Source organism: Leuciscus leuciscus (assembly GCF_965113295.1).
Source record: "Leuciscus leuciscus genome assembly, chromosome: 12".
Lineage (NCBI taxonomy): Eukaryota > Metazoa > Chordata > Actinopteri > Cypriniformes > Leuciscidae > Leuciscus > Leuciscus leuciscus.
Genome location: NC_138736.1, coordinates 27504459 through 27525123, shown reverse-complemented (window position 1 = coordinate 27525123; position 20665 = coordinate 27504459). Strand labels below are relative to the sequence as shown.

The window sequence follows — 20665 nt, the reverse complement described above, 5'->3', positions numbered from 1 at the left end:
TAATAATTCATGATCAATATACCTGCCTACAACTGCTGTTGTGTCTGCCAGTGTTTGAGTCATGCGCATAACCTCGCGTGCATAGACAATTTGTGCGCAGTCACAGTAATGTAATGTTAAGCCATGTCACAAAAAATTTGATTTGATCAATGATTTATCCTTTAAATGTAATGATATTCAGAACAGAACAAGAATAAAAAAATAACTATAAACAAGCCAAAACAAAATAATTTAAAGCGAAAGTGAAAGTAGCCTAAGCGGCGTTGGGCTCACGTAGCCTATCTCTCTCATTAGAATCAAAATGTTTCAACATTCGCGATGGATTTGGATGGTAAACGATTCTTTATCATAGGCTTTGTACTTACTCACGTTCCAATATCGACGGAAAAAAATCATCTTCACGCGCGCAAAAATGTGCTTGGAAACATCACAGTGGAGCGGTGCTTACGCTGAATGGTATGAATTGTACTACTGACTATTTAAACAGAGCAGTGTAATTTTTATATGTTAGGTTGACTATTTTATTATTATATTTTATTACGGCTATAACAAACAGGCTGCGATGTCAAGATTGCAATGCTGGAATATGGTGTGTGTGTGTGAGTTGCGGGCGCGATCGAACAGTGGAAACATAAAAACATACTCCGTCATTTCATACAAGACATCATTCAAACTGCAAAGTGTTGCAAAACGTTGGAGGATATTTTGCAAATAATTTATTTAATATGTTTTGTAACAGTTTGTTTTCAGAAATTTCAAAGAGTTAGTAAAAGAGTAAAGAAAAAGTAAAAAAAAAATTCAAGTATCTATTTTTTATTAAGTATTTATTTTGTATTAATACATAACCTCATTGTATTAATTTATAATGTAACATTATAGCGTGACATTGTGTCAATAATCGTCAAGCACAGGTGACTCTGCGTGGTGGGAGGGGGCCCCCAAATCAAATTCTGCTTAGGGCCCCCAAAAGGCTCGGGCCGGCACTGCTGGGAGGACAAGGCTCACCCAGAGACTCATACGCTCGGGTGATAGCATCCACTAACCAGTGGGCTAACCTCTGCTTGGAGACAGCCTTCTCCTTCTGCTGGCCTCCATAACAGACAAAGAGCTGATCTGAGGTTCTGAAGCTTTGCGTTCTGTCAATATAAACCCGCAAGGCGCGGACGGGACAGAGAAAAGCTAGGGCTGGGTCTGCCTCCTCCTGGGGCAGCGCTTGCAGGTTCACTACCTGGTCCACGAAGGGAGTGGTAGGAACCTTGGGCACATATCCGAGCCGGGGTCTCAATACAACATGAGAAAGGCCCGGACCGAACTCTAGGCACGATTCGTCGACCGAAAAAGCCTGCAGATCCCAGACCCTCTTGAAAGAAGCCAATGCCAACAGGAGCGCTGTCTTAATGGACAGGATATTCAACTCAACTGTTGACAAGGGCTCAAAAGGAGGACTTTGAAGAGCTCTAAGAACCAGAGCTAGGTCCCAAGAGGGTACAGAGTGCAAAACACAAGGTGGATTTAACCTCCTAGCACCCTTAAGGAATCTGATGATCAGGTCATGCTTCCCCAAAGACTTACCTTCTACTGCATCGTGATGCGCTGCTATTGCAGCGACATACACTTTGAGGGTGGAGGGAGACAGCCTTCGCTCCAACCCATCTTGCAGGAAGGAAAGCACGACTCTATTCGGGCAAGTTCGGGGGTCCTCCTGACGGGAGGAACACCAATCGACGAACAGGTTCCACTTCAACGCATAGAGGCGCCTCGTAGAGGGGGCTCTAGCGGAAGTGATGGTGTCTACCACTGCCTGTGGCAGGCCATCTAGAACCTCCGCGTCCCGTCCAGGGACCAGACATGGAGTTTCCAGAGGTCTGGTCGCGGGTGCCATAGAGTGCCCCGTCTCTGAGAAAGGAGGTCCTTCCTCAGAGGAATCGGCCAAGGAGGGGCTGTCGCGAGGAGCATGAGTTCCGTGAACCAAGTCCTGGTGGGCCAATACGGCGCCACTAACAGGACCTGCTCCTCGTCCTCCCTGACCTTGCACAGGGTCTGTGCAAGAAGGCTCACTGGGGGAAACGCATACTTGCGCAGGTCCCAGGGCCAACTGTGTGCCAGGGCATCCGTGCCGAGGGTCCCCTCGGTCAGGGAGTAAAACCACTGGCAATGGGTCGTGTCTGGAGAGGCAAACAGGTCTACCTGTGCCATTCTCCTGGCAGGGGAGGCAGCCGTGAGAGCTCGTCTGCCACACGGTTGAGCTCCCCTGGAACATGAACGGCACGAAGCGACCTCAGATGCTTCTGACTCCATAGGAGAAGGTGGGAGGCGAGTCGCGACATACGACGGGAGTGTAGACCACCTTGATGGTTGATGTACGCAACGGTCGCAGTGCTGTCCGTACGGACCAGTACGTGCTTGTGTCTGAGAAACCCCTTGAGGCGACACAAAGCTAGGCGTACTGCTTGCAACTCTAGGCAGTTGATGTGCCAATGCAGCTGGGGCCCCGTCCACAGACCCGAGACTGCATGCCCGTTGTACGTGGCCCCCCAACCCATGGCAGAGGCATCCGTGAAAACCACAGCATGCCTGGAAACCTGGACTAAGGGCACTCCGGCCCGTAGAAACACAGGGTCCGACCATGGGAAGAAGGTTTGGCGACAGCGCAGGGTAACTTTGACCCGGAGCGTACCGCTCTGCCACGCCCACCTCGGGACTCGATCGTGAAGCCAGCGCTGAAGCGGTCTCATATGTAACAGACCGAGCGGCGTTACTGCGGCTGCGATATGCCCCAGGAGCCTCTGAAATTGTTTCAGTGGAACCGCTGTCCTGCCTCGAAAAGACCTGAGGCAGGTGAGCACTGACTGGACGCGCTCCTCCGTGAGGCGCGCAGTCTGGGCGACCGAGTCCAGTTCCATACCGAGATAAGAGATCCTCTGCACGGGGCAGAGTTTGCTCTTGTCCCAGTTGACCTGAAGCCCCAACCGGCTGAGGTGCCGAAGCACCATGTCCCTGTGATCGCACAACACATCTCGCGAGTGAGCTAGAATGAGCCAGTCGTCGAGATAGTTGAGGATGCGAACGCCTTGTTCTCTCATGGGAACAATGGCCGCCTCCGCGACTTTCGTGAAGACACGGGGCGACAGGGCCAGCCCGAGGGGTAGGACCTTGTACTGATACGCTCGACCCTCGAACGCAAACCGTAGAAACGGTCTGTGTCGAGGAAGAATCGAGACGTGAAAGTACGCGTCCTTCAGGTCGATCGCTGCAAACCAATCCTGGGGACGGATGCATTCGAAAATGCGCTTCTGTGTAAGCATTTTGAACGGGAGTTTGTGCAGGGCCCGATTCAAAACTCGCAGGTCCAGGATTGGCCGTAACCCACCGCCTTTCTTCGATACAATGAAGTATGGGCTGTAAAACCCGGACCTCATCTCGGCAGGAGGGACCGGCTCGATCGCGTCCTTCGCCAGCAGGACGTCGATCTCTTTCTGCAAGACAGGAGCATCCACAGACCGCACACGGGTGAAGTGGACGCCCCTGAACTTGGGAGGCCGGCGTGCAAATTGAATTGCATAGCTGAACCGGATGGTGCGGATGAGCCATCAGGATGGAGTTGGAAGCTCTAGCCAGGCCTCCAGAAACCGTCCCAACGAGCCCACCCGACCCACCGGCGTACCCGCGGAGGGGCAGCGAGGCGGAAGACAGGGACCCGGCTCCGGTGGCACAATAGCGACCGAGAGCGGGGTCTGGGCGTGGAACTTGACGCCAACCTGTTTCCCCCGGGGGGCAGACGGCAGAGAAGGCCCGTGAGCATTCTGCTGCGGGCTGCCCAGTGGCGAGGGGAGGGGGAGAGACAAGGAACGAGGTCCTGCCTCCTCGTGAACTGGTCTCTGCGCCTCCGGGCCCAACCGCAGACAGGAGCGACGCAGCCTCAGATGCTATCCGCAGACTGGGAAGAGGGGAACTGGAGCGATGCCGCTCGGAGATGGTATCCACTGCCATCCTGGCCCTCTTGGGTGGAGGAGACTGTGTGCCCACCAGTCTCGACCGTGGATGACCTGAAGGAGAAGGTAGAAACTGCTCTTTTAATGAAATTTTGGGGTCAGCGGCGGAACAGAAAGAAACAAAAAATTCTCCGCCCGGCCCTCCCCCGGGGGAAGGAGGTGTGCAGAGGCACCCTCCTGAAGAGCAGCATCCAGGTTCTCCCTCAGGTCGCCCGTCTCAGGAACGCTTCCCTCCCTTCTTTTTACGGGAAGGGGCCGGGGGCGCCTGAGCGGGCTGGGCCGTCCTCTTGCGACCAGACTTCCGCCCTCCAGGGTTGGACTGCTGCCCTGAAGGAGGAGCTGGCGCAGAAGGATGTCCTCGGCGACGGGAAGCAGCCGGAGGCTCTACGGCAACAGTAGACGGGCCAGCAGCAGCCCGTTTCCTGTGCAGGACATGCCGTATTGCTTCCGACTGCTTCTGGGCGGCGGAGAACTCTTGGGCAAAGCTCTCCACCGCGTCGCCGAAGAGGCCGCCTTGGGATATGGGGAAGTTGAGAAGTTTGTTCTTCTCAACATCGCGCATATCTGCAAGGGTAAGCCACAGGTGGCGCTCCTGGACCACCAAGGTGGACATCGCCCGACCCAGTGAACGTGCGGTGACTTTCGTCGCCCAGAGGGCGAAGTCCGTCGCCGCACGCAACTCCTGCAGCAGAGCTGGGTCGGGACCACCCGCCTGCAAGTCATGGAGTGCTTTGGCCTGATGGACTTGAAGCAGCGCCATGCGTCTCCACACGCCATGTAAGCATCCCTGGTCAGACCAGAGGAAAACTTACAGGCGCGGGGGGGGGGAGTGAAGGGGCACCCCGCCAAGTGGAAGCGGTCTTCGGACACAGCTGCATCGCAACCGACCGCTCCACTGGGGGGATTCCCTCGTACCCATGCGCCGCCCCGCCGTCGAGGGTGGTGAGGAAGGAGGAGCGAGGTTGCCTACGCCTGGTCGCCAGAGGGGCCAGCCAAGACTTCCTCAACTCCTCATGTACTTCAGGGAAGAATGGTACTGGAGCGGGCCGCGGGGCAACAGCACGGCCCCCTCCGAGACACCAATCATCCAGCCGCGAGGGTTCGGGACCCGGTGGAGGGTTCCACACGAGCCCGACCTTCGCGCCCGCCCTTTCGAGCATAGCGGCCATTTCCGGATCCGGCTCAGCCGCAGCCACCACACCCGAAGGGGGTAGACCCGCTGAGTCATCACCAGAAGATGACCGCTCTTCATCCGATGCCGCGATCGACATCTGATCCTCAGGCGGCGCCCCGAAGGAGACAACTGGAACCGCACGAGACGGCCCCGGAAGCTCCGCCGGGACCACCAATGGCAGCGAGCTACTAGAGGAGTGAGAAGCCCATGAGGATCTTTCACCAGACGGAACATTCTTCACTGTAATCCTCATACGCTCACCAACAGGAATCACCGAAGTAGCCGCCTGCCGAACTGAACCGGCAGACGAACTAGATCGGGGATTCTCTGAAGGGACTCCCCCATGTTTCAGGGTTCGCAGTCTCGAACGCAGCATCGCCAGAGTCATGTTCCCGCAATGAGAACACGACTCATCCACAAACGCTGCCTCAGCGTGTCTTAAGCCCAAACACTAGAGGCAGTGTTTATGGCCATCTTCCTGAGGGAGAAGTCGACCGCATCCAGAAACGCACGGGTGAAACGACATCCTGAAAAGGACGCGAAACGCCCGTGATGCTCTTTTAGAAAGGAAACAAAAGAGAAAAGAGAAGAAGAGAAAGAGAAGAAATACTCTGTTGACGTGCCGAAGCACCGAGGGACCACCGCGGCAGACACGACGGGGAAACTGCAAGCCCGTGTGCTGCACTCACCCAATACCAGCCGTTAAAACAGCTCTTTTTTAAAGAGGAAGTTCGGCCGGCGGCAGAACGCGATGATCGCTAAAGCGCCGTCACACCAGCACCAGAGGATCTTCTCGTCTTCTTTAGGCTTCTTCTCGTCGTTTTTGAAAACTCTTTCGGGCAAAAAACAGCAGCTCACACAGAGACTCACACTGGATGGCTCCGAAGCAAAAAGCATTGCGCAATGTTTACTTCCGCCTTTATACCCGCGCTGGTAGGCGGGTCGCGGAATGCAAATCTTGCATGCCAATCTCCATTGGCTCGTTTTTATTTCTCTCGAAGGCAATTGGCTCCCTAGCGTGATCCCAATTCGTCAGGGAACTCCCCCGACGACACGTTGGAGTTCCCAGGACGAAAGGGAACCATTGTTTTCCTGTGCCAGTATTCCCTTAAAGATAATGTCTAGCGCAGAGGCTAGCATTGCCAGACCATTGAACTCCGCTTGTCTAAATTAAGAAGCTAAATTAATTGGAGCTTGGGTGGTGGCCATAGGGAATAAATGTCACTGACAGTTCAGTGGACTAAGGGAATCTGTGGAGTAAGGGAATCTGAGCTTTGTTTTGTGCTTGTCACAGCCATTTAGGCAGTCATTCCTTTTGTTCCCCAAAGTGTCCTCTAGAGGACACAGAGCAAGTTCCCATTCGAAAGGGAATGTCTCAGGTTACACATGTAGCCACGGTTCCCTAAGAAGGGAAAAGAGACACTGCGTCTCTCTGCCGTGCATCGGGCCTGCCTGTCTACGTCTCCTTCCGACAAAGAAGTTGATGATGTCTAATATAGGTGCCCTTATATACTCACGGTCGCACCAGTAATGACGTCAAGGACATTGTCATGTTTTTACACGTGCTTCAGACACCGGTAACGCTGAAGGCATTCCCCAAAGTGTCCACTAGAGTAGAGACCTGCACTACTGCGGGACCCAACGCAACAGAGTGCGGTGCGGGACTAGATTTGATAGCCGAGTGCGGGAGCGGGTGGTAAGGCACTCGTGTGTGTGCGGGTTGCGGGAGAATAAAACGATTTGCGGGACTCCCGCAAAGTAATAATAATAATAATAATTCATTACATTTATATAGCGCTTTTCTCTGCACTCAAAGCGCTTTACATAGAAGGGGGGAATCACCTCAACCACCACCAATGTGCAGCATCCACTTGGATGATGCGACGGCAGCCATACTGCGCCAGAACGCCCACCACACACCAGCTTACTGGTGGAGAGGAGACAGTGATGAAACCAATCAGTATATGAGGATGATTAGGAGGCCATGATGGACAGAGGCCACTAGGCAAATTTGGCCAGGATGCCGGGGTTACACCCCTACTCTTTCGAAAGACATCCTGGGATTTTTAATGACCACAGAGAGTCAGGACCTCGGTTTAACGTCTCATCCGAAGGACGGTGCTCTTTTGACAGTATAGTGTCCCCATCACTATACTGGGGCATTAGGACCCACACAGACCACAGGGTGAGCGCCCCCTGCTGGCCTCACTAACACCTCTTCCAGCGGCAACCTGGTTTTCTCAGGAGGTCTCCCATCCAGGTACTAACCAGGCTCAGCCCTGCTTAGCTTCAGTGGGCAACCGGTCTTGGGCTACAGGGTGACATGGCTGCTGGTAGAAATATCAAAAAAATAAAACTTCTAAAAACAAATAAATCGTTATTCATCTGTTGCACAAAAGCAACAAGAACAACTAAAACAAAATAAAAATGATTTACAGGCAGAGTTTCTATTCATAAAATGTTTTTGCAGCGTTGTGCAATGTAGCCAATCACAGACATATTTGTTGATTTCTTGAATGCAATGGCCAATCAGATGCATTTAAGATAGAATCCACTCACTGGTCAAAACAGAGATTTTTTCAGTGCTGAATTCTGCATGCTGACAAATCCTCTGATTATAACAAAGTGCAGACATTATAAAAGATTCATTGTGCAGTCAGCTTTTTTGGAATTATTAAGGGAGCACACTTTGCACGCTTTCTGTCATGCCAAACCATGCATGCAGTAGCCTGCTTGCTTTTATGTTAAATTAACAGTGGTTTGTGAATGTTGATGTTTTAATAACAGATAATCCGCAGGTCTCTACTCTAGAGGATGCAGTGTCTCGTTTCCCTTCACAGGGAACCATGGTTACATTTGTAACCTGAGACACTTTGGCATGCATTATTTGACTGAAGCAGAATTATATTTCTTATTAAAAAAATAGCAAGTACTGAAATTAGTTGCAGCATTTTGAAAAATATTGACATGACCCAGCTTTAACAGTTTTGTCATTGTAACTATCATTTTTGATGATATTAAGAGTTTGACCTTGTTCCAAACGCATTAATGAACAAATTTCTAAATACATACTGAGACGGCTGTGTTTGAAAAACCCTGGTTCTTTTCTGTAAGAGCATGTACTCATTTCAATGGAAGAGATGTATTGTACACATTAATGGATGGGCAAAGTGAAGAATAGCCACTGTATTTGGGTCAGGGCTATCAGAAAACAGTGAATAGCGTTATTGTTCCTGTCACACATAAGCGCACACACACACACACACACACACACACACACACACACACACACACACACACACACACACACACGCACAGAGAGAGAGAGAAATCAGTTGCTTGCAGAGAAACTATGAAGGTAATCAAAAGTTCCACAGACTCTCTCTGCATCAAGTACCTTGTTCTCTTATCAAACTATAAATATCTTTCTGGCTCAGCTTTTTTCGTTTATTTTTACTGCCTTCTCCATCCCTGCACTGTCACCCCTCCCCCCATCTCTAATACTCATCCTGTCCACCTTTTTTTTGTCTGTGACTCAGGTACAGCCGGTGAGTAGGATAATGACTGCTCAATGTGTGAAGTGTCGTACCTGCAGGGAAAAACAGAAGCTGTGTTTTTACAGTGTAATTAAATATGGATGAAGTGCAGAAGTGAATGTTCCGATGCAGAGAACGAAACACCTCACATTCTCTTTCACATTCACCTCAGGACATTGTTAAGGTGAACATGAAACGCTGTTCACAACCCTTTTTACTTCAATAAATGATGTTTTTGAGAGAAATGAGAAATAATATAGGACAGGCCCAAATTTTACCTATCAAAAGTTGACTGGATAGTGAAAAATGTTTTGTAAAAGTTTGCCAAAAAAAGAAAAAACAGTTGATGAACTGTGCACAATAAGACCAGAAACATGAATTACGGTAATAAAATAAATAAGGTCATTTTGATTTCATGTCCGTTCAAAAGTTTGGGGTCGATAAGATTTGCCATTTATTTGATGGAAAAATACAGTATAAACAGTAATATTGTGAAATAATATTACAATTAAAAAAAAATTGCTTTCTATTTGAATATATCATAAAATGTAATTTATTCCTGTGATGGTAAAGCTGAATTTTCAGCAGTCATTACTTCAGTGTTCAGTGTCACATGACCCTTCAGAAATAATTCTAGATTGCTGATTTGCTGCACAAGAAACATTTCATATTATTATCATTGTTGATAACAGTTGCTTTGAAATAGAAATCTTTTGTAACATTATAAATATCTTTACTGGCACTTTTGATTAATACAATTATTACTTGCTTAAAGCCACACCGCGGAACTTTTGCGGGCGCTAGGGGCGCTAGACCTGTAACTTTCACGTCTAGCGCCCCTAGAGGCCACAAGCGCCGCAGCACTGTCGCAAAAGTCTGCTCCATGAGTATATCAGAGCCTATGGTCACGTGATGGCCGTAAAGCGATACGTTCTCCAGGTCACATGACCTGGCCAACGACGGTCCGTCTTCTCCAAACTTACATAGGCGGTATTTCAAGAGGGCAGCCCCGCTCGGAGCATTAATAGTGTCAAACGCTGTATATTGGCCTGAGGAATCATTTAAAATAACTTGTATGCGTCAACTCTTTAGGTCACAAAGTCCACGGTGTGGCTTTAAAGCAATAAAATTTTTTTTTTTTTTTTTGGGCACTAATGTACTGTATGTGTTCAAAATGGCCAAAATACCTGCAACAATCGCCTGTCTACAACAATCAGTATCCTCTTTCTTGTCTCTTGCATCACCCAATTTCCTTTTCCCCGTTATTTTCTCACTCTCTATCCATTTCTTTCCATCTCTCTGACCTACCTTACCTCATCTCTTCTCCATTTGTTTCAGTTTACAGTTGTTCCAGTAACCATGGAGACCTGTCAACATGTGGTATTCTCCTCAAATGAACCGTGGCGGTGGCGACAGAAAGGCACACACTGGTGGCGTCTGGCATGCGTGCGAGTCTGCGTTCCCTGACGCTTGCATTCAAGACATCTGTCACACGTTGGCAGTCAGAAATCATGGCAAGTGCACACACGCAAACATTCAAACATACTCTAACCATAACAGTTTGATACTCAGCAAAGCACATAAAGTATGGGAGACTGGAGAAATGTTCAATTATAAACGTTTGATGCCTTTGAATATTTTTTATTTAATTTTTTTTAACTCTTTCCATTGTTAAAGATGAATTCAAAATGGGAATTTTGTGGCTTTTAATCCATATGTGTTAGTCTTAAGGCCATTTAATGTTCTTTTAGCAGATATATATGCTAATAATTTCATTATTTCTCTTCTGGGAAAGCGACCTAAAAATATTGATGACTCATCCTGCACTGCACAGATGTCTGTCCAATCAGATGCGCTTTATGAGAATGTCCCTTCCCTGCAATAGATCACATTTACTGTTGTTTGGCGAATTTTTCGTGGGCAAAATCCAGTCATTACTGGAATGTATGGAATCCACAGCGATTGGGAATTCTGCATGATGACAAAAAATTCGCAAATGTTTTTTGCATGGGGTTCATATAGTCATGTGAATTCGCCATGATGACCAACAGACAGCTGCTTGACCTGTGCTTCATTTATCACTACACTATTGGCAATAGACAATGGACCTTTTCCCCACACAATTCTGCTAATGTTTACACTTTAACAAGTGGCAAATAATTATTTATGGCTTTGTAACTAAGGCTGATTGGCTATTTAAATAGAAATCTTTTTGAAAGAAAATTCCCAGTTCAATAGGAATTATATCAACAAAGGATAAAAAAAACTGAACCCATCAAGCAATTTCAAATTAAAATATAGCTGCAAGCAGCAATTATCGGGGCCAAACACAAAGAACACGATAAGTCATGCCAACATGCCTGGAATTATCAGACCAACTGCAACAATGAGCGATTAAATATATTTTAAGATGATTTTAGGCAAAATGGCATGACTACACTAGTAATTTAATTTAATGGTTGTTTGGCTGACTACGGCAAAATTGGTATCTATGTTCTCGGCATGACCCGAGGAATTTAATAAGACCAGATATTATAATCATAGATCATTATAATAGACTAATTTAATCAAAAGCTATTAGCATAACTTTTGACCACAAGGTGACACTGCCCCGAATTTTGCCGAAGACACATACTGAGTTTCACAATGATACGTCAACGCGTTCGTAAAATATAGCATTTTAAGAAAGGAAAAAAATTAAAATGGCCGACGCCTAAAATGGCCAATATAGGAAAATTGGGTATTGTCGGTATTGTTCAACTTGGCATGCTGAAGTTTAACCAAATCTAACGACGCCATTTTTGTGGTTTTTGGCCAAGCTGTTTCATATCTCCTGACCACTAGGGGGCACTGCACCGAAACTGTGCATGCGGCCTCAGGTCATGGTTGTCATAAAACACACCAAGTTTGCTCAGAATACGCTAAGGCATTGCGGTGATATAGCCTCACGTTCATTTTGGCGGGCACTTTGTCGAATTCGTTCTTGTGTTATTCGAGAACGGTTTGACAAATCAACTTGAATTCCATACATTTTTGTTGGCATGATCTAACACTGCTGATGATGACTGAATAGTAAAATAAAACTTTAAAAAAACTAAATGTATATGGACGGATCAGCTTATAAATATTTACATTTTATTAATATATTAGTGTTTATTATAATTTATAAGTATGACTTTTATTTAAACATTATTCCTGACTATTCAATATTATGTTTTATGTTAGCTTATTGGCAAATGTTCAACATTACCTTTGAATAATGAGGCACTGATTTGAACTTTACGTCAGCCTCTCTGATATACATTTGTGTCAGAACAAGAGTAGGAAACATGCACAATATATCTGTGTTAGTCAATAGCTAGTCATTTATTTGCATTACAGGTTTTTCTCTAATAATATCAAAACAAAAAGAATTTAAATAACGTGATTACATTCCCAGTAGTATTGGAGAGAGGAGAGTTTCACAAAGCCATCGAGACAGTGAGAGAGCTGCGTCGAGATTCATTGTTGCATTAGAATGTTTCCCACAATTCTTCCAATAGCCAAACATATCGCATCCGTTCCCAGCAGTCTTTTCACGATTCCAGAAGCTTTCCTCTGTTTTTAGAGGTACAAAAATACACCTTTAATTGAGATACATTCATGGAAATATAAAAATGTAAACCCCCTTGCTCAAGCTTGGCATATCGCCTTCCTGTGACTGTCGGATGGATGGAGAGGAGGAGTTCTGTAAGAAGGGGCAAGAAGACACAGTCTGTCTAGAATTGTGGGAGGAAATATCAAGCTGACTCAAGGCAGTGATGGGGGCCGGTTTAGATGATATATTATATAATAAACACTTTTAAAAAGGTAAAAAAAATGTCATGATATTATACCTGAAACGTCAAGTAGAATAAATACAGTATTGGCTATATCAGTCACCCTTTAAAGTCTGACATGCAGTTTTCCAATAACAGGGTAAAAGAGACTGTATAAAACATCCAGAATGCATATAGAATGAGAGTCGAACAGTTAAGTGGACAGTTCACCACAAAATAGAAATTCTGATATCATCTATTCGCTCACATGTTCCAAATTATGTAGACTTCCTTTTTTACACAAACCGCATATTTTTGAAACGCTTCACTTTCTTCTGAAATTTCCTTTGTTTGGTTAAGAGAAACTTAAGAAACAATACAATTTGGTGGCATTAACATCAAACCAATATCATAATTATTAACATAAAAAAAAGAAAAAAGAAGAAAATTGATCTAAAACACATTTTCATGACTCAAGCTAACTAAAACAACAAATAAAACAACAAATAAAACAAAAATTATCTCAAATAAATTAATTAATAAATTAATAAACAAACTGAAACGGATCCAAAATGCACAACGATAGAGTGAAAACTATTGAAAACTAAACTAAAATACATTTGTGTTCACATTTACATTTTTAGGATTTCAAAACTAAAATAACACAAAAAATTTCCACAAATAATAAGTATAAATAAATAAACAGAAACCAAGAAAAATAGATAGAGATGAAAACTAATGAAGACTACACTAAATTTAAACTTGACTAATTAAAAATAACATTTTAATATTAAGTGGAAAGGAAGGTTATTAGTTCATAACTTTAATTAGGATAATCTGGAAAGTCTTTTAAAGTTTGAGAATATGTTTTCAATGTATGGAAAATAAAATCTTAAATGTTATTAAAATAAATTAATTTATTTTGATTGTTCCACCGAAGAAAGAAAGTCATGCAGGTTTAGAAGGACATGAGTAAGTGAGTAAATGGTGACAATATTCATATATTGGTGAACTATCCCTTTAAATGAATGACTACGTAAGGTCAATGGTGGAAACAGGAGTAAGAGGGTTGCAATATTTTCCCAGATTATGACTGTGAAATGGGAGAAAAGTGAGCAGAGAAAGACAGAAAGAGAGACAGACAGGCAAAGCAGACAGACCACATCTGTGCCAGAGAGAGACGATTGACAGCAGGGGCCACTTTGCCACCGGCAACCAATCCCCCAAGAACAGTCCTAAAGAGCAAGCATACAGAAACCCCCCTTTCCCCATGTCAATTCAACTTCTACTAATAATAAACTCCACCGTTGGACCACCCCACCCCCATCCTTCATGCCCCAGATACCATTCCTTCAGAAACCTCTGTCATAAATACCCCTTTAGTACTTGGCTACAGTATTCTAACCCCGCTTCCCCCACAAATGCACTTGCACGCATTGTCAATAACATGCACTCGCATACAGCGTACGAACATCGTTTAAGACTCGTCCCTGCTGTTCCTCCATCCTGCCCTGAGGGCCAAGCAGAGGAGAAAAGAAAGATTTCTCCTCTTCTATGGTGTCTACTATACAACCCTACATGGCGTCTCTACAACCTACTGCAAGGGTATAATCTCCACCCTCTTCAGAAGTCATGCAATTAAAAACAACAAATAAAAAGAAGCTAAAGGGATATCCCGGAAACCATCAGAATGATGCTTTAAAACCAGCTTTCGTGGTTCATATGAGTTTAAATGTAAAGCAAACAATCAATCAGTCTTGATGAAGTTGATAATGACACTGTTGGTGAAGGTTTAAGAGACGTTTTACACTGCAAGTGATCTGAAGCGACCTGAAGTCATTCGATTTTTGGTCACATGAGCAGCAAGAGCTCGGTTCTTTGCCTACTTCATGCAAACGAGCAACCAATGGGATGCAGCGACAACCAGTGTAAAACTAGTGTTCACACAGAACACGCTTTTCCATTCCGGTGCGCTACTTTTCCATTGTTGTTCAATGGATGTGTTTGATCATTGCCCTCGTGTCTCGCATATTTTGCATCTTCTCGCACACCACATTTTTAGAAAAAAAAAATGCATCTCAAAAGGTTGGATTTCTGCAACCTCTTGAGAGGTTCTGTGTGAATGTCAGTGATCTGCCAACCTCTGTTATTTTAGATTATTAGTATTATATTATTTATTAATATTTTGAATTAGCTTTTATTTTTATATTTTCATTTAAGCTTAAGTTTTATATTTCATTTAGTTAAGGCAGCATTTCTAATTTTAAGTTAAATTTTTCCTTTTATAATGATCATTTTTCATTTATATCTAATATTTATTTGATTTCAGCTTAATTTCAATTGATGAAAAAATTTTACTAGTTTTAGTTAACATCCTTGCCGCCTATAATGTTTTTCAATATTATAAGTTGTAAAAATAAGTTAATGTATTATGAATTAACATGAATTAATATATTTATAAATTAACTAACAAATACGTGCTGCTGATTAATATGCTGATTAATGCTGTAAAAATAGTTGTTCATTGTTAGTTCATAATACCAAATGCATTAACTTATTTTAACAAACCTTACCAAAGTTTTACCAGTTTCTGTCTTTAGCATTATAGCGGTGGCACTTGAAAGGGGAAGCGACTTCTCAGAGGCTTTTAGCATGCTGTCATTGTGCTGTGATTTAACATGCTAAATGTCTAACAGCCAGCACTTTAAAAACCCCTCCAAGAAGTTTTGTCTCCAAATTCATTCCCTTTAAAGACTCGTCGCTACAGCCATCAAAGCACCGCTTCTGTAACGAATTCCCCATCTTCCACAATAAATTCCAAAACAATTACTGTCAAACTTCTGATCGCCCACTGTGAGCAATGTTCCCTTTATAATGCGTAGTCCATTTTATGTGAGGACTATGGTGGTTTTGTGCAATTAAATGTTAGTTATTTAGCTTATTTATTGAATATCTGTCATCTTATTGTTGACAGTTTCTTTAAGCATCTTATCATATATGCATGACTAGTCGGATTAGTCTCCAATAAACCAAACATGACAATTTTAAATTATGATTGTTTTCTTAAGACTGACTCATTGTTCAGACAACCCACCAACTAGTTAATTTGTTAAACACAGCATTTTAAAACAAGCAGATTCGTTGTATTTTTGTACCATACATGGCTAATCTGACTAAATGAGAGGATCAAGTAATTTTGTGATGGACTTTATTCAATAGTTAGGATAAACTTTGAGGCTGTGGATGACAGTATTAACTGCTTAGAAAAGTCTTAGAAGTTAGGTAGATACATCTAATTTGAATCTGAAAAGCAAGACTGATTACCCTGCTCACTACTGATGAACTGCTAGCTGGTCAGGCTAGTTCTTAAGACAGTGGCTGTGTTTATGGATCTGGCCCCTGAAGTTTGTCATATTAGCAGTATTTGGACATAATGAATGCAGTGAACATGAAATGTTGGTTGACTCTTAATCACAAACCGTTTGTTTTAGCAGGTTCTAGTAAACCGTCTGCTGTCGGAACTTCAAATTACACTGTAAAAAAATTATTTTTGTAAAAAGTTGTAAATAAAACAAAGATTATTGAGTATGTTTTACAAGAATTTCTACTTCACATTTAATTAAATGTGTAAGTTGCAGCTTCTTTGCAATTAATTGCTAAATTTACTAGCAATTATAGATTGAAAATTGTTTCTACACCAAATTGTTTTAGTGTAGTTTTCCTGATTGGAGATATCCCTTTAGTTTCTAGTATTGAAAGACATGCCGTTAAAGAGATTATCTTAAAACTGAAATGGTAAACACGTATATCTTTGAAGGAACCAACGCTCCATGGCTTTGGCAGTGCGTGTACCACTTATCTTATCAGTCCATTCCTGAGTCCAGGTCAACACGCAGATTCCAGTGGAACTTGTCCGTTTTAAAGGTTGATTGCTACAAACCCAGGGACCTGAGATCCTCCCGTTCTCCCAGCAATGGCTGTCCAGCTCTGGGTAAAGTTCCAGGGGCATGTGAGATGTGTTGATGATGTTGCAGAAGAGGCGTCTCCAGGCTCTTCGAGCGGGTCCGAGCGACTGCACTGTGCGGAGACAGGGCCAATAAAGGCTCTTTGAATCTGTCCATATGGGGGGATGTGGAAAGAGTGATGGGAAAGGAACTGAGAGACGAGGTGGGGCAGACCAGCTGCAGTTCTTGTGGCCTGAGTGGAAGGGATACAAGTCCTCCCGGACGTATTCCAGGGTGCATCGGTGAAGGAAAAGGCGGGCTTGCCCAGGAAGAACCTTGGCCCTGGAAGGGGATAGGAGGAGAGGGATGTCCCGAGGTAAATGTGGATGTACAGACACCAGGTGTTTGAGGAGAGGCCATCATGGATTCAATGAGAAAGGCAAGACTCCGCATGACTCGTCCCAGCTCAGCCACCTCCTGTCCGAGAGAGCTCACCTGTAACACATATAAACAGGTGTCACATTTGATCTTTAGGCCCTGTTTACACCTGGTAATAAGATGGTTTTGGTTGACCGATCACATGTAGACGAGGGAGACACATTCCCGTTTACACCTGGTGGTTTAATCTGTCTCTTTTGTCTAATTTAACTACTTCTGCCCTGATTTCTGTGAGGGGAGGGTCTATGGACAGGTAAATGTATGGGCTTTTTCAACTCTTTCGATCTAATGGATGAAATAAGCTCACACAATTTAAATATGAACACGACCGGAGAAAATCAGGTTTCGTTTCTGCTCTGATTGGCATTAGACCACACAGAAGGTGGTGTGTGTTGAAAATCAAGAATTGTGATATAACATTGTGCTTGGTACGTTTTTTGTCTTCAAAACCAAACTTGGGTCTTCAGCCGACAAAGTTTAAATGCCATCTAGCGCGCTTCCCATAATCAGGGATGTGATTGTGGGAGTGAGAAAAAGCAGGAAGACCCAGCGTAAAGCACCTTTTGCCTTTTAAACACCTGAATCAGACATTTACAGCATTTTCTGTAGCTATAATTTATTTCTAGTAATACAAAACAAGACGTCTTAACATCTTTGGGGAAAATGTAAGGGCGATAAGTGCTATTCTGTAGTTCTGTAAATAAAACAACTGTGCTTCCAATACAGATCAATCTCATTCAGTAAATACAATTCCACTGAAACTTCTACAATAGGAATAGGCAACACATAAATGTTTTTGTGTTTTGGGAAACTGTATATCATTCTGGCTACATAGATAAAACAACCATTTATGAATTATATTAATGCTTTTTACGCATTAGAAAATGAAGACTACACATAATCTTATCAGCATGATGAATAAATTATATTAACTGGAATAAACTGTATACAGAAAGGGAGCAGAGAATGGGACCGATCGAGCCCAATCTTCACAAGGTCATGCTTGCGTGCTCTTTAGACACATAAATGACACATAAAACTAATCTGAATGCTTCTGATTGGCCATCACACTCAAACTCAAAACTCAACGGAAACGTGTGCGATTGGTTACATTTTTGTCTTGTCTTGTGTTTTTGTGAGCACATGGCTTTGGTCATGTTTGTTTGCTGTGAGCTTTTCTGTCTTGTCTTGTGTGTTTGTGTGAGCACATGGCTTTTGTTTGTTTCTGTGTGCCATATGCTCTTCTGTCAGTCTTTGGTTTTGACCCAGCGGCCCCCGTCCTCTTGTTACCTGATTATTGGTTGATTTAAGGTTGATTGGTTGAACCTCGTAGTGTTTTTGCGCAGCGCGTCTGTGTTACACGTCACCACGTAGGCTCACTATTGGCCGACGCTGATCATGTGTGTGATGCGTGATGACGTGTAACACAGACGCGCAGCGCAAAAACACTACGAGGCCCAGAGAGAAGGAAATGAATAGTGGAATAAAGTCGTTATTTTTGTTTGTTTTTGCGCACAAAAAGTATTCTCGTCGCTTGATATACTTAAGATTGAGCCACTGTAGTCACTTGGACTATATTAACGATCTCTTTAATAACTTTTCTGGGCCAGCAAGTTTGGGCCACCTAGCAGCCTATGGAGAAGTGATCCAGCACTCAGATTTCATCAAAAATATCTTAATTTGTGTTCCGAAGATGAACGAAGGTCTTACGCGGTTGGAACAACATGAGGGTGAGTAATTACTGACAGAATTTAAATTTTTGGGTGAACTAACCCTTTAAGTCTACGGTTGGAAATTGAAAGATGTGGGTCATGGACTCTGCTCTAAGAGATCTAGACTCTCCTGGAGCATAGCTCGGGCTAGTTTGAGATTCCAATTGAGCATAGAAGCTTTAGGGACTTTCTTAACATTTCTATATTAGAAGAGAAGGGAACGATGTGTTGCGTCACGTTGCCATGCTTCAGGCATGTCTGCGCATCTTCCTTCAGACAATTCAAATCTGATGACGTGTTCTTAGGTGCCCTTCTTATACACTTGGGCACACCTTGTGACGTTCCCTTCACAAGGAATCGGAGTTACATATGTAACCTAGATGTTTTTTTGTTTAGTTTAGTTTTTTACTTAAATAAAAGCTCATCATTTCACACTAAGCTCTTTCTTCAACCTATTCTAACAGTACAATTCTTTCTTCACAATACTACATACACTGACAGAAGCTAGTGCTATTTTTAGTATAAATGTCATTAATTTAGAGGAATTAACATTTCTTAACAATAAAAAAAAAAAAAAATTCTTCTAAACTGTATTTTAGTGAAATACCTATTTTAGTGAAAATATATTTTTCTAATTAATTAAACTAAATGTTTAATTGTCATTTTAATAAACATTTTATTAAACTTGAAAGGGAAGTCACAAAAATCAAAATTAAATTATTTTGAATAAAAATTATTACAAAATATTCCAGTATTTTATAATACTTGGAATGTACCGCAAATATTTATTTATTTAAAAGTTTGACCCATTTATAAAGTAAATATTATACATTGCAACCTCATGAAAATGTATTTGATGCATTCATATGCATGGTGAAAACATTTATTTATTTGATTATTTATTTAAAAATATTGGTTAGTCTATTAATACAATAAATGAAGTATATAGGATTGACACAAAATGTACAAGCTGTTAACACAAAGTGTAATTTCTTATTAACACAGTTTGTGTGTCATGCTTGGATAACAAAAATATTTAATTCTAAACATTTGTAATCTATATTCCAGCATATAAAGGTCTCAAGTATTTTTGAAAAAGGGTCCAACAAGCAAAAAAAAAAAAAAAGAAAACTGTTTCACAGCAACAGAACAGTATGATCTTATAAGGCCTTGGGTTGTCCCTCTGCATCCACCCATCATTGTCTGCTAGAGCCAGCAGCTCTTTATTTAGGTCCCATGGGACATCATTGTTCGTTGTTGATTTATTGATATTTAGTTATTTTAGGGTTTACTCTTAAGAAAGATCATTGCTTAATTTAAAGTCCCTGGTGAAGATCTGGGTGTTCTGATCTGAATCTGGGTGAAAGTTTAAAACTTGAACATATACATTTACATGAACTACAACAATCAAACAAACTTTTTAAAATGGCTTTATGTACAACAATGCTCATATTATGCTAAAAATAATAAATTTTTTCAGGCTAGCCCAATTAAAATACAATCAAAAAGTTGATTAGGTCTAATACCTGAAAAGCAACATCCATTTATAAAGCAACCATACTGAGTATTATGTTTTCTCAAATTGATTTTTCTAGAAATGCAGTAACACTAACACTTAGGGCCCTATCTTGCACCCAGCGCAATTGACTTTGTACACCAACGCATGTTTCATTCCTATTTTGCACCCGCGTATGTTATTTATATGCTATTTTAAGGGCGCATGCTTGGCCATAATCAATGTAGTGTGTGCACAACGTGCATACACTTTGATTCTCTCATCTACACAGAAGCAGCAGTTTTCATTTTTGCAAATCATACATTATTACGATAGATAGATAGATAGATAGATAGATAGATAGATAGATAATTTATTATAAAAGCATACATCTAGCTTACACATTTACCCAAATTATCATACGCCTGTTTAACCGAAGTTAATTTGGGTGGGTTTCTCCATTTCAATGTAACTTCTCTCTTTTAAGGCCGTGACGAGAGCGTTGCTCTCCTTGGCTGTGAACCGCTCCTGGCGCGCGCCTGGCAAATTTGCCGTTACAATAGCAATCCGCTATGGA

The 20665-nt window shown here is 42.9% G+C and overlaps 1 protein-coding gene across 1 annotated transcript in view; it reads right to left on the bottom strand.

Annotated features, from left to right (window-relative positions):
* Positions 1-13299: 13299 nt before the first annotated feature.
* The window catches only part of kcnh8 (potassium voltage-gated channel, subfamily H (eag-related), member 8), an 80465-nt gene continuing 73099 nt past the window's right edge, over positions 13300-20665 (bottom strand). The window contains exon 15 of the mRNA XM_082185684.1: positions 13300-16938. Within this exon, the coding sequence (XP_082041810.1) occupies positions 16432-16938 (507 nt within the window). The 3' untranslated portion in view covers positions 13300-16431. The remainder of the gene's footprint in view (positions 16939-20665) is intronic.